This window comes from Drosophila sulfurigaster, chromosome 2L (genome assembly GCF_023558435.1).
Source record: "Drosophila sulfurigaster albostrigata strain 15112-1811.04 chromosome 2L, ASM2355843v2, whole genome shotgun sequence".
NCBI classification, from domain to species: Eukaryota; Metazoa; Arthropoda; class Insecta; order Diptera; family Drosophilidae; genus Drosophila; species Drosophila sulfurigaster.
The window spans coordinates 13,099,950-13,115,031 of NC_084881.1; the positions used below are offsets into that span (position 1 = coordinate 13,099,950).

The 15,082-nt window shown below is 37.5% G+C and overlaps 3 protein-coding genes across 15 annotated transcripts in view; 2 read left to right on the forward strand and 1 right to left on the reverse strand.

Moving 5' to 3' along the window:
- The window catches only part of LOC133849344 (piezo-type mechanosensitive ion channel component), a 38,816-nt gene that overhangs the window by 489 nt on the left and 23,245 nt on the right, over positions 1-15,082 (forward strand). The gene's annotated exons all lie outside the window — the stretch shown is intronic.
- On the forward strand, positions 2,289-3,907 carry LOC133850218 (putative uncharacterized protein DDB_G0291812). The gene is made up of 2 exons (XM_062286256.1): positions 2,289-2,307; positions 2,363-3,907. Exon 2 carries the CDS (start codon positions 2,394-2,396, stop codon positions 3,867-3,869), a length of 1,476 nt encoding a protein of 491 aa, XP_062142240.1. The 5' UTR covers positions 2,289-2,307; positions 2,363-2,393; the 3' UTR covers positions 3,870-3,907.
- Positions 7,031-8,401, reverse strand: LOC133850492 (antigen 5 like allergen Cul n 1). Its single transcript, XM_062286615.1, has 2 exons — positions 7,777-8,401; positions 7,031-7,713 (listed from the first exon to the last, which is right to left on the reverse strand). The coding sequence occupies exons 1-2, from the start codon at positions 8,367-8,369 to the stop codon at positions 7,428-7,430; spliced, it is 879 nt and encodes a 292-aa protein (XP_062142599.1). The 5' UTR covers positions 8,370-8,401; the 3' UTR covers positions 7,031-7,427.

Below are 15,082 nucleotides of genomic sequence, written 5' to 3' on the forward strand. Positions count from 1 at the left end.
CGACCACTACTTTTTTTAGTGCTAGCTGTTTGTGTTGCGAATTCAATCGATTGCTACATGGAGCAACAACATTCCTGTGCCGGCTGAGATTTTTCTATCATGCGATAAATTGATAGCCTCGCCGTCGCTAGCATTGTTCATTGAATCGCCTCCAGCTGCTCTTGACGCTTGACTCTGTGCGTTTGCACGCGCACGTGTGTGTGTGTGTGTTTTACAATGCAAACAAATTTTACTAGTGTCAGCGGCTACTGCTAAAACAACAACAACAGTAACTGAAGTGTGAAAAGCAAACAACAACTGTAACAATGCCGCCATTTGATTTTTTTCTTTATTCATGTACGGTATTCTAGCCTTCTCGTAACTTTTCCTCTTCCTCCAATTTCCAGTCTTCGGCCGGTTTCGTTTTCGTTTGTGTTGAACTTTGTTTTATTTTAGTTATTTATTTATTGTTTCTTTTTGGCTAGATTTAATCGTCAACTAAATACACACATACATATATACACAAAAGAGCGAAAGAGAGAGAGGGAGAGCAGTCGTTTTCGCTTTGAATAAATTCTTGGCAATTTGTTGGCATATCTGCGAATGTTATATTTGAATTGTTCTCTCATATGGAAAGCTCTGGAATTTTGTTGTTTTTTTTCATGCATTTATTTTGTTAAATACAAACATACATTTGTATTTATATTTTTATTATAATTCATGTGGGACCTGCTTGGTCAGTTTATTCTAAAAATGCAGACTTGCTATAAATTTATGGCATAATCGATCATTTCTATTTGTGGCGGAAAGATGTTTCCTGTTGGTTGTAGTCAGCTTTTTTAAATATATTATTTTTAAGAATTGCTATAACAACTTTTACTTATGTAAATAGTTAAAAGTTTTATCTAGTACTGATAATATTTGGGAATATTGAACTTATGTACAATTGATAATAAATACATATAATATGATGAAGGATAGATTGTCTGAAAATTAAATCCATCATATTTTTTAATTGATACGATTTTTCTTCTTATTTATAAGATGATGATTGATGTTCGTAAGTTTGTTGTTTATAATTTAACATTTTCAGCGTCCTCCGTTTACAATCGTGAATGTTCCTTTCTTTCTTCTTCTACTCTTTTCCCACTTTCGCTTTCACTTGATGTGTTTATGCAGCTGTTGTGCTGCTCTATTTATAAATTAACACATTAACACACTTCAATTGCAACACTACGACGCAGCTTTTAATTTCGAGCAAGTGGGTTTGCTTCTAATAAATGCATAAATAATGAAAATATTCACACACAATCCATCATTATCTCATTCATTCATAGTTGTTAACATTTCCCTTGCACGTTTCTTTTCGCTTCTTCCAGACCCTCACAGATAAGGCTAATTTCAAGTGGAATTTGATTCTGATAAAAGTTGACCTAGTCCCCTAAAAGAAAAGTGTTTAACACTTGAGAGACAAGCTTATCAGCGGATTATGCACTTTAAGTGCACTTCACCATGCGGTTGACATTATCTTCTTTAATGTTAATAGTATTAATAGTATAACAATCTACGATAATTTCCGTTAGAGTTCTTAGCGGACGCATATTTGGCATTATTATGTTCTTAGGTATTTTTGCTTCATCTTTTGTGGATTTTTAAATGTGCCGGATGATTCAGATTTCTTTGTGTGAATTTTTGCAAATTCGCATGTTGCGACTTTTACTTGAAAATCAATAATGACGCGTACTTTGAACCCCCTTCTTCACCCCTCTGCTATAAACATCGTCTAGACTCGCCGTCATTATCAAGGTTTACTTGTTTATTTTATTATTTTTATATCGCTTTTTGCTTGCAGCGTTGACGAAGTATTTTCTTATTTACCATTATGTTCAGAAATTTATTTATTTGCTATGTTTCCCATGGGAATGCTATTTTAAATTTTGAATTTTTTTTTTTACTTTTGAACTTTTATGACTTAAAAGTTCATAATATAATACAAATGTGTGTATTTGTATTTATATATTTATATATATTGTGATAAGATTATTATATTGAATTTAGCATAATGACATAATTGACATAAAATTATATCATTTATTCATATGATAAAATGCATTTATTCTTACAACTAAATACGTTGAAGACGACAAAATTTGAAATATACCTACTGTAGATATTTTCAGTATATTTAAAGAAGTATTTTTAAAGTATTGTAGTAACTGAATTGTAGTAACTGTTGTTTTTGACATTTAGGCTTTGACGTTTTTAGGGGGCTCCTCAAATTAGGTTTTCTGTCATTGTATCATTTGAGTTGGAGAAAGGGTCGGAGAAGTTTGTATTGTAATTGAAAAAATTGTGTTTTATTGATTAAAATCGCTTTTCTTAGAAACAATTTGTTGTCTTATTGGGAATATAAAATGTCTTTGGAAGTGAACAATTTGTTGAACGTGTCTCAGGAGCAAGAGTCTGAAATAGTAGACAAGCAGAATGCAATTGGTGATGATGATGGCAAGGCAGAACTGGACATTGTCATCAACAATGTGGTGTGTTCCTTCAGTGTGAAGTGTCATCTCAATCTGCACGATATTGCCTTAAATGGCGTCAATGTAGAGTACAGGCGAGAGAATTCGATGCTCACGATGCGTTTGCGTCGTCCTTATACCACGGCCTCGATATGGTCATCGGGGCGAATTACCTGTACAGGTGCCACATCGGAGGAAGATGCCAGGACTGCCGCTCGTCGCTATGCTCGCTGTTTGCAGAAACTGGGATTTCCCGTGGGCTTTCATAATTTTCGCATCTACAATGTGTTGGGCACTTGCACCATGCCCTGGGCCATTCGCATTGTGCAGTTCTCGGAGCATCATCGCAACCAAGCCAGCTACGAGCCGGAACTGCATCCGGGTGTCACTTATCGCATGACCGATCCCATTGCCACGCTCAAGATCTTCGCGACTGGCAGCATTACGGTGACCGCACAAAATGTGGCCACCGTTGATTTGGCCATACAACGTATCTATGATTTGGTCTACGAATTTCGTAATGAGAGCAGTCGCAGGGATCTGGGGGAGTCACAGCTAAAGGATTGCTTATCGAAGACCCCGCGACATCCAGCATTTGGCGCTCCACGTGCGGCATCTACAACGTGGCGTCCCAAGCCTCAAGTACATTCGTACATGAAGTTCCTCGACAGCATTCCCAATACTATGCCGCCACAGATGAATAAGAAGGCTTCAATCAACAATACCTTAACCAACACTGCTTTAATCAACACTACCTTAATCAAAAATATTTCCAACAACAATACTTCTATCAAAAATAGTTTGAACAACACTGTTTTAACTAACACTTCAATCAACAATTTAACCAACTGTGCTTTAACCAATACAACTTTAACTAACACTGCTTTAACCAACACTTCTTTAACCAAAACTTCTTTAACCAACACTACTTCAATCAACGCTACTTCAATCAATGATGCGGAGATGAGCAGCAGCAGCGGTAGTGATAACATATTCTCCAATGCACGTCGCCGGGCCAGCGAGCGTTGGGTAACCAAGTTGCAGGAGAAACAATCTCGTTTGACTGATCCCAGCTCCTTCGTCAATACGACTGTGTTGCCTGCTCCTCGTAGTGTCTCCCAGACGATCAAGAAACCACTTTTACCGCACAACAAGCAGCTGAATACGAACAACTTGCGACGTCCTAAGGCGCTGCCAAGATCTGCCTCAATATTGCCACCGATTCCCACACGCCGCACTACAATTGCAGCTCCCATTGCCACTAGAAAAAAGCCAGCAGCAGTTAATGTTAATGTTCCTTCAAATATGCAATTGGTTGAGACAGCGGACTCTGAGGAAGTCGCAGAGGATGAAATGAACTGGCAAATGTAATATTGATATGTAAATGATCTCAACTTATATGATGAAATAAATAATTATTATAATATGCGTATTTTCAAATTGTATATAATATTTTATGTATAATATAATACAATTAATATATTTTAAGAATTTAGCAAATTTCATAAGTTAAATGATTGAGATACTCATTAATGTGGTTGTGAAAAATGCGTGATTTATCTTTACTACTGCTTTAATGCCCATAGTCTTTAATCTTTTCGTTTTCTGTGCAATCTAATTAATCATAATTTCTCAGTACGGAGCATTTTCTTTTACCACCCATGTTTTCTCACTTTCTCTGTTAAACAATTTTTGTATTTTCGTAGAATACTTGTGGCATTTTATTGGGCTCATTTGGCATTAGAAGATGTTTGTATTTGAATCGATTTGTTGATCGGATCAAAGTTCAGGCCTTTGATGCGATTAATCGACCATTGGCAGCATCCTCAATTTAACTGCAACATGCAGAAATGTTTATCTAATTTAAATAAACAAATGGTTTTTTTTGCGAATATTTACCTATGCATTTAAATTGTGTTTCTCCATCACTTTGATATGTTGTTATCAACATCGAATTGCGAATTGATATAAAGCGTCATATGATATCTGTCACTGGGGAAGACTGAAATACTTTATAGTTTAAGCACTACCCATCAGTTTACTGACAATGCACAAATTGTAGAATTTATCAAAGTCATTGGTTGTCTTATTTCTATTTCTATATTGTATCCATTCATTTATTTTATTTTCTCATTTACAGTAAACAAACAGAGTGTAGTTGCAATTAGTTTGCCCCAGCTGGCCTGGCCCAGTTCGCTGCGAGCCAGCCTGGCCAACAGCTTTCACTGTCAACGTTAAAAGTCATTTACCACACACCACACACCGCACTCTGTCCACTCCACCTTCACTTCTTTCTCTATTTCCACCTCGTGCTCATGTTCGTCTCTTACCTTTCAGTTGGCCAAAAAAGTTGGCAAGCCAAATTTCTGCTTGGTTCCGTTCAGTTCAGTGCAGTTCAACCCCAAACCCAAACCCAAAACCAAACCCAACCTGAACCGGGCAACAATAGCAATAACATCATCAACGAAAGCAACTCGAAATATTTGCAACATTTGCAACGGTTGGCAACCAATTCAGGCGTGCGCCTAAAAATGCGCCCTCAACATTATTGCAGAGCTCACTAACACACACACATCACAGCATTATATTGAATACTACCGCACATACAAATAATATACTATATATGACTAAAATATGTATATGGATTGGTAGTCGGGTCGGGTCGGGTAGTTGGTTAGCTGCTTGGGGTAGTTGTTGGCCCAAAAGGTGGGGGGCAACCGCATTTATAAAACTGCAACAGCTGCAGTTATTTTTCAGCTTGTTTGTTGTCATTGATGCCGCTGCAATTTTAATATTCTCCAACAGTGTGTTTTAGCTATGCTATCAAATATGTAACACTCACAATGCTTATCTAATATATTATTTATAATTTTCAATAATAATAGAAATTCTTATATATTGAACATTTTTATACCCGCTACCCAAAGGGTAGAAGGGTATTATAACTTTGTGCCGGCAGGAAATGTATGTAACAGGTACAAGGAGGCATCTCCAACCCTATAAAGTACATATATTCTTGATCAGCGTCAACAGCTGAGACGATCTAGCCATGTCCGCCTGTCCGTCCGTCCGTATGAAACACTGGATCTCAGAGACTATAAGAGATAGAGCTAAAATTTTTCGACAGCACTTGTTATGTTTGCACGCAGATCAAGTTTCACATTTTCAGACCCGCAAATCTAGAGCTAGAGTTTTTGGTATGTACAATAATAACTATAGTAATTGTGGGCAAAAACGCCTACTTATTAGGGGTCTTGGTTGCTTTGGTCGACAATCTGGTATATTATGCAGTCTATGGTATATTTTAAAACTGGTACTATATCGATATAACAAATACATCATTTGGTATATTTTTTTAGTATTTTTGTATTTTGGTATATTTTGATAAAAATACCGCATTATTTTGGTTTATTCAAAATGGGTAGCGGGTATCTCACAGTCGAGCACACTCGACTGTAACTTTCTTAACTCTTCAAATTAAGTTTAATATATTTTAAATGTTTAACAGTATAGAGCATCTAAATTGCGACTTCTCAATTCCCCTAAATTCTTATTTGTTTTGCCTCTATATGTGCTTCCGTTTCAGTTCAATGCAAGATATTTGATTTTCGATTTCAGCATAAAACGAAAAAATTGAAAATGAATTCAAATTTGATTTGGTCGTTTGTGAAAATGTTTTCAATTCATTTAGTTGATGGTGTAGAGTGGTTTTTGCCTATTTGATGAGTTTTCTATAGAGCTTTTCAAAAAGAATTCTCTTAAGCCTGTTTTTATTTCTTTTACACAGTGTCCATCATATTTCATTCATTTCTATCCTTGAACTAGTTCCTGGACACGATGCTCCGACGCGCCCAAAAAGAAATTAACTGAATTTATTTCTCTATGTTATGCTTATCTACAGCTGCTCTTGGTAACTGTTCTCTCCGACCTCACCTGCCCTTGTCTATGTTTCGTTTTTAGTGAATTCTGTGGACCAGGTAGATGGACATCCTTTTGGGCAGCAGCAGCAGCAGCAGCTGCTGTTGGCTATGTTTTTAGCTACCAATTGTTGTTACCTGTTTCAGATGGTTCTCTCGCAGTTTTCGGCATTTACTAGAGCCACAAACATTTGGATAGTAATCCAGCAAATGCTGCGGGGCTTCAACAAAAATACAAAAAATAAAAACGAAACAAACTCAAAATGAATTTCATTTCAGCATTCAGTGCGTTGCTTCAGTTGCGTCATCGCTCATGGAAATGAACACATAACACATATGTAGCATATATGTATGTACTTTTTACATATATGTATATGGTATATATATATCTTAATCTTTATTGTTACGCGCTTACAGATAGCAACTTTGAATTCGCGTCGAAAATGTTCAAGTCTGGTTTTCTAAATGTGTTTTTTGTTTTAGTTATTCGCCGGCTAGTCGCAAAACTTGTTCTGCTAATGTTCTATTACAAACTCATCGCATTATACTTTGAAACGGAATCAAAATTAACATATGTGTAAAAGTCTGTTTTATAATGTTTTCTTTTTGTAAAAGAAATTATAGAGGTGCGGGCCTTCTTAAAAATGTAGCCATAAATTCTTCTATCCTTAAGAACTAATTTTACAGCTATGCTGTTGAAATTTGATTAAGATATATATTGTTGATATTCTGTATTCAATTTAAAATCAATGTTTCATAATGACAAATTAGTGATTGAAAATTAATATTCTTTACCCTCAATATTGGATACTAATGAAATATTTCTATCAATTAAAGTTTAATACAATACAAAATCCCATTCACTTTGCACTTTTTCACTTTTTCTTAAATAACAAATATTATATTACTATTATTATTCACTTAATGCTGTAGACCACATAAAACACTTTCAAGTAACACAATGATTTAACTTTTCACTTGAATTTGAACTTTGTCACATTCTGCCCTTAGTTCAGACAGCTATATTGTTGTCCAGTGTGTTGCCATCGTCCTTAATCTGTTCCTCTGGAACTCGCCAATCACAAAGTGCAGGATACTTTTTGCTAACAGGATCCACACACTTTGAAGCTGCTGGACCCGTCTCATAGATGGGCTCGTTGTAGATATTGTTGTAGTCGTAGTTGCAGGTCAACATGAAGAGGAATTTATTCTCGTCGGGCTCCAGGAACTTGACCCCAGCACAACCGACGCGTCGCACTTGATCCCCAACTAGCATAGTGAAGTGTCCAATCTTTTTGCTGCACAGAAATTGGAACTCAACTAGTTGACTTTGCACTTAAGAATTAAGTGGATAGACTCACCCCTCCGGATGCGAGTGGTAGCTGTCGATGTAGCTTTGATTGGCATCTTTGTACTCTCTGAACCAGTCCAAAACGAAGGTCTTCATGCGACGGGAATGCGACTTGAAATCGCGTCCAATCCAAAAGTATCCAATATTCTGTCCACTAAACTTGAAACGCGGCGTATTCCGGCACTTGTCATGGGCAAAACGACAACGCTTCGCATGCAGCTCGGCCATGTGCTCCAGTTCCTCATCCCACTTGAGCATGGGCATCTGCGAGGCTGGCGCATATCCTTCGACACCTCCATCGGCGACTTTGTCACGCACCAGATTATGCATGTCCAGCAACAGTTGACGGCGTCGCGGACTCATGTAGAGGAGCTTGGGCTTGGGACCACAATCCTCGCCAAAGCTGCCATTGTTGCCGCACGCCGTGTTTATCTCCTGCAGAATGTGGCTGCCATTGTAGAATTCACACAACGAAGGCGCACAATAGTCGCCGATGGTTGAGCTATCGCTTAGATGTACGATTATAATTAATAACAGCGTCGACAGCATTGCCCTGGGCAAGCAATCAAAGGTGCACTTGTCTAGCACTAGCAAACTCGGCATTGCGACAGTCAGTCAGCAACTGAGCTCCGGCCGTGAATAAATTTTGTCTTATGAATTGAATTGGTCTCGTCTGGTCAGCGGCTGAGACGTCGACGTCGACGGCGGCAGCGTCAGCAGGGTTGAAGATTTGCATTGCGATCCCTCGCAGCTTTATATGCTAATACCCTTTCATCTCGCAAAGTTATAAATTACGTACGAATCGGGGAAGGGCAGACATCGACTAACTTTCGAGAGAACTGGGAAAGTTCTGAAGTTGACTTGTTACTCTATTCGAATTCTTAGTTTTTGAAGAATTACGAATTACATTGGAATTTGATCTTTCAAGATATTAATATATGGGTAATTTTCATTGTATTATTCAAGTTGTAGATGATAGTTTTAAGTTTCTTCTAAAGCAACTAGAATTAAATAATATTTTGCATATCATAACTTGCTGTTGCTGCAGCCCTGGTCTTAGTACTTTCTTGTGCAGAACAGACAGAAAACAGACGTAGTACTATCGTCTTCCGGACTTTTGTTGTGCATTAGCAAACAGGTTTTTGACTGCTGCCCATCACCCAGCGCAATATATTGGGTTTTATGTAAATGGTGTAATCAAGCACTAACTGTGGGAAAAATGCTCGCTTCAAGGCAACTACAATGGCGATAAGTAGGCGTGTTGGGGATTAATTGTTGACTCCGCGGAGTCATTGGTTAACAAGTTCAGTTGGAAGTGATCGACTCTGGAATACTCATTACCCATATATCATATCTATGTCATAAAGGAGTGAAAAACTTGTGATTCTGGGTGAAATTGGGGAAAATCACAAAAATTAAACTTTATCTTTATCTAAGTATTGTTATCAAATTTAAAAGTGGGCACTTTCATTGTCACTGTGATATAGATATTTAAAGGCATGGACAGACATAAAGATAAATATATAATTTTTTTAAATTAAAACACAATATATCAACAGTAGAAATATTATCACAACATTTGAAATCTGTAACTTTTATAGACATTGAGATAGTCATGTTGAAAGGCTCGGACAGACAGGCAGACAGGCAGGAAGAATAAACATGTTACATACATTACCATGAAGTGATTAGACTCTTCTACCTTTTGAGACAACGAGTATAAAAAGCAGAAGCAAATTAGAAAATCCACTCGAAAGAAACGTGCTTTAAAGCTAATCGTCACTAATTATAATAACAATGCTGGCGATTTATTAATTGTTAATAACAGCACAAGTATGAGCAAAAGAATTATGCAAAAACATGCAATCACCGAGCAGAGTAATCAAACTCTGATGTGGCTTTTAAGTTATATTATGATAAATATTTATAATATTACCCTTGACAGTGGTCATACGGTAAAAATAAGAAGATGATAATCTCTATCATGCAGAGACCGTCATACTCTTACTCTCCATGGAAAGATCATAAATGTTAAGTGGTTTTTTTAGATACCGCAAACAATAGCAAAGAATTGCGTCTTTTCAGTTTGTGCATATCATTCAAGTTTCATTCACCTTGAATCTGCTTATCTCCCGTATTGTCTAGAACTTGCATTTTGACCTATATAAACCCGAATTTGTTATTTGGCATATCCCCAAAATGTTTCACATAAATTAAATAGTTATCTCGACGACAAAGTAGCGCCCAGTCGATCACACTCGGGCAGTGAGTGTGTCCTCATTTTATCTCGTTCGTTTTTAATTGTTTTAATTAAATGGCAAATTTATCGCGATTCTTATTTTAAATGAATTTTACTTTTTCGTCACTATTTATCAAAGTTTTTTCTTTGTATAATATTTATCTTTCTATTTATATGTTGGTGACAATCGTAATTGAGTTAGCTAGTTTTTTTTGTTATATAGCGAGACATATTTTCTGGGGCGTCGTTGATTTCTCATGCGTGAATCTCGCTTTGGAGGTCGTGAGAGAATTCTCAGTTTTAGATTTCGTGCATTCTCTGTGCGAATTCTTGAGATTTATGTTCAAGCATTTCGTTGCCATTTATTCGCATGTATTACAAATACTTTGTAAGTATTATAGTCGATATGCCTGGGAGATCTCTCCAAGATCCAAGTGCTCAATGACGCGTTGGCTGCTTATTGCAACGCTTCGTCGCCACTCAACAATTTACAGAGCACATTTCATACATAGTATTCGCTTATTCATTTCTATATGCAGGGGAAAATTATTCAAGATAAGCGATTGTGCTCGCGTAATATTTGCATAGTATTTTAAATACTAAGGTTCTATTTACGAAAATGTGGAAAAATTATTATCAATGAGCTGGGAACTCTGCCAGACACTAAACACAATTGCATTACATATATTTAAAAAAAGTTTCAATTTCACTGATTACATTATTCATGGTATTATGATCTCATTTGTTTCTGTAAATAAATTGTTGTTTACAAAGATGTGGTCAAAGTTGAAATTCATTTGATTAAAACAGCTATAGGGTAACTTGTAGTCAAGCAAACTTATAGACAACTAAGTTTAGAATCTGTTTTAATTTTCACACACTTGGCATTAATAAAACTGAGATTCAACTAAGTGATATCACTCAACAGATGCTTAAAATAATTGGAATAATTATATATGTTAAATATAAAGACCATAATTACAGTGTACTTTATTTTAAGCATCCGCTCTTCATTTATCTTTCCCATCGTTCTATGATTCATATTTTTAGCAGTTTCTTTTATTTGCATGCAAATGAAATTTGAATATTTCTATCACTTTGTAACTTTTGAGACAGCAAAATTGATTCCTCTTTTCTCCGTTATTTATACGCTTACGCAAATATCAGCTTTAGACTGGGAAACCAATTTGAATTTATTATCCAATCTTGAAATGCAGTTGCAAGTCGCCTCGTGTTTCACTCTTGTTCAGCCAGACAAATCGCTATCAGCGTTTTTACAGACAAGATATTCTCCACAACCCTTTGCCCACTTCCCTGACGCTTCTTTTCTTTATTAGCATCTTCATTTCCATGTCTGGCGACCACTTGAACTTTGTCTGGCCACCGGCAAACTTGTGATATTTTATGTACATCTCTATGTATGTATGTACTATATGTATATATGTATGTAGAGTGTGCACTTGCAACTTGAATGCACTTGACAAAGTTCTTGGCGGTGCGCGGTGCACGCTTTAAAGTGCCCAAATCAGGAAGTTCAGCCACCCTCCTCCTCGAAAGCCCTTTTGGACGACAGGTGGCGCCATCTAGTGGCTGGCTACCATTACCAGCGAGCAATCCCTGCGATCCGCGTGTCTACTGGCCATTAATTTCACATTAATTACCATCGTCACAGACTAGCGCGCTTTGCTTTATTTTGTCCCCTATGTGAAATGGATGAAGGGAATGCTCGACTGCTTGGAAAGGCTGAAAAGTGAATACATTTCCTATGTGACTACATTTTCTATTAACAGTATTATACTTAAACTGAAGACATATTTAGGTATTTATTTATTTAACTACTTAGGAATTAAAGTTATATATAGTAATATATATAGTAACATTTATATTCCGATATAAAGATTGTGTTGAGTTCAACTTCTTTAAATTTGGCATAATATTTATTATGCATTTTAAAGAACGACCTGCTAAATTTTATATTATAAGAAATGGAAGATTGTGAATTTATTCCTGAAATTAAGATGAGATCTGTTTTTGTTTCATGCCAGCTATTTACAGGATATTCTGCAATCCATCAAAGTTCCTTGGCCATCGCTTTGACTAGTTTTATTTTTGTAGTTTGGCCGATTGTAAAACGTCGTAATCTGCGGATTATTGGGGCAGCTGATGGTTCGTTTTAAGAGCTCCCTTCGGCTATTTATAGCTGAAACATTTGTGCCGCGCTTTCTTTATTTTTCGTTTTTTTTTTACACAATTGTATCGTTCCGGGTTACTGCGACAATATTGATGCATAGCCAACCGATTGCGGGGGTGCGAAATTGGGGCTTGTTTTCTTTGTTGCTGTTGCTATTGCTGGTATTTTTTTCTTCTGACATGTCACGCGTTTTGCTTTTAATCTACTTTGGCCGGTGACGTCATGCGTGGTCATGCCAATGGCCAAATGCAATGATTGTCAATGTCAATAGACTACGACGACTACAAACTAAGTGTTGCTATTGCTAACATTGTTAACCCCTTGCTGTGATAGTTGGAGAGGGGAAAGGGAAAGGGAAGGGGAATCACATTGAACCCGCCAACTGACCTCACGACTGACCTGACGCTGTCTCGAAAGTGACACGCAAAAGAAATTCCATTTTCAGACACAATTTCCAAACAATGTGCAACCAATTTTCATAGCAATTAAAATAAAACTGCCAAGAAGTTGTGTATCTCAAGAGAGGGAGGGACAGAGAAAGAGAGAGAGAGAGAAGAGTGAGCGAGGTCAATGACAGTTCAAAGTGGTGTCACAAAGTGTTTCTTGATATCAAAATTTATACTTACTTGGGTCTCTTAATTCAATTAAAGCGAATGCATCGTTAAGTAAAATGGGCTGAAAAATTGATATAAATTGTGTGTGTGTGTGTGTGTGTGTGTCATAAATCTCCGTGTTTGGCCCATGTAATACCCACTAATTGTGCAATGAGGCGAGGCAAGCTGCCCAAGATTTGGGTCAGTCTGTGGTCTGTGCAACGTGCTGGTGCATGCAACGAGTTTGCTATTTTTTGGGGGGGCAAGTGTGTGTCATCGTAGGGCCGCTTCTCTGTATATTACGTATACGTAAATTTCACTAGGGAAATTAATTTCAAAGTGGTTACGCCTCTTCGGCCACGCCCAGTCTCCCCCATCTGTCGTGGCATACACAAAGCGAGCTAATGGCCCGGCAAGCTGCGTCTACGCCTTCGGTTCACTCAAACTGTCAAACAGATGGACACATGGAGAGAGATAGAGACAGAGAGACGGAGAGAGAGAGAGAGACGGACAGGCAAATTTCATATCGCTTGCTGTTTGCTGCAAGCTGCTCTTGGCCTACATTTATCTTTTTGGCCGCCACCCACAAGCGCACAGTGAAGCAAAAGAGTTGAAATACAAAAGTGAAATACATTTTAGCAGCAGCAGAGGCAAGATAACATATTTTTATACCCGCTACCCAAAGGGTAGAAGGGTATTATAACTTTGTGCCAGCAGGAATTGTATGTAACAGGTAGAAGGAGGCATCTCCGACCCTATAAAGTATATATATTCTTGATCAGCAGCCTAGACGATCTAACCATATCCGTCTGTACGCCTGTCTGTCTGTCTGTCTGTCCGTCTGTCCATATGAACACCTAGATCTCAGAGACTATAAGAGATAGAGCTATAATTTTCGACAGCATTTGTTATGTTTGCACGCAGATCAAGATTGTTTCAAATTTTTGCCACGCCCACTTCCGCCCACGCAAATCAAAAAAAAACGAATAACAAACGTAAATTTAAAGCTTAGAGTTTTGGTATATACAATAAAAACTATAGTAGTTATGATTTCTGAAATTTTGGTTGCAATCAGATAAAAATTGTGGAAGTTATTAAAGAAATACTTTTTTATGGGCACTTACTAGGGGTCTTAGTTGCTTTGGCCGACAATCTGGTATATTGGTATATGGTATATTTTTAATATAGTACTATATCGATATAACAAAAATACCGCAATATTTTGATTTTATTCAAAATGGGTAGCGGGTATCTTACTTTCTTACTTGTTGAAATCACTTCAGTTACAAAACTGTCTTAAATTCATAGCTTGAACGTTTTCTTGTTATTTTGTGTACTATTTCTTGCAAACAGCCCACTGTTCTCGCCTCGTTGGTAACATATAAATTTGCAGTAACAGTGCACAGCTGGAGTGAATAGAATGGGTAGGTAGAATATTGCACATACGACATGTGTTGCGCTTTAACTGTTGATGTCAGTGGCCCATTAAGAGGCTACACGTAGCCCCATTGACAAACAATTTCACTGATGCATTTGGACAAACCCCATGTACATGGTCTCGCATCGCTTATCGCCCACTCCACTTCCCCTTCCCCTTCCACTTCCACTTCCAGTTTCACAGTTTTGCCAGTTGCCCAGTTTGCTATGTTAGTTGTTAGTTAGAGGCACGTGTTGAACGCGGTTTTTCCGCGCCGTAAATTTTCTTTCGCTTTTTTTTTTAATTTATTAAAAGGACACGTACGAAACGCATGCTCAATGCTGCTGACTCTTGACTCTTCACTATTTCGCAATTACTACGCCCAGTTAAATGTCGTCAGGACACATAACAAAGTGAATTTTAATGGAGCCTAATAGCTGACCGTCCAGCAAAATGTGGCAAATGTCATGGAAATGAGCCAAGTTAAGGGCACACCTGACGTGACACTTCACATTTCATTTCATTTTTTCGACTGTCATAAAAACAGAAACTCGTCATTTTTATGTGAAATTCTCTAACTACAAAGTAATTTCATTAGATGGTTTCTTACCCTGCTTACGACCATCCATCTTCATATATCTTAGTGGGGCTGGACAACGCATATGTCTAGCTATAGTTTTTCTTTTTTTTTTTTAGTACTGCCTCCCATTGGCACGCAACAGTTTTGTCCCCGCCTGCGAGTCAGTTTGAGGAATGTGTCAATGACAGTCGACTGTCAAATGAGTGTCAACGTGGCAGGTGGCCTATGGATTATGACCTGACATTAACATGAAGCCAGCCAGTCGGGCAATAGATAAATGGGCATGTCAACAGGTT

Coding starts and splice junctions, on each gene's coding strand:
- LOC133850218 (XM_062286256.1), top strand. CDS start 2,394: ATGTCTTTGGAAGTGAACAATTTGTTGAACGTGTCTCAGGAGCAAGAG.
- LOC133850492 (XM_062286615.1), bottom strand. CDS start 8,369: ATGCCGAGTTTGCTAGTGCTAGACAAGTGCACCTTTGATTGCTTGCCC. Junction 7,714..7,776: donor TACCACTCGCATCCGGAGGG/GTGAGTCTATCC, acceptor ATTTCTGTGCAG/CAAAAAGATTGGACACTTCA.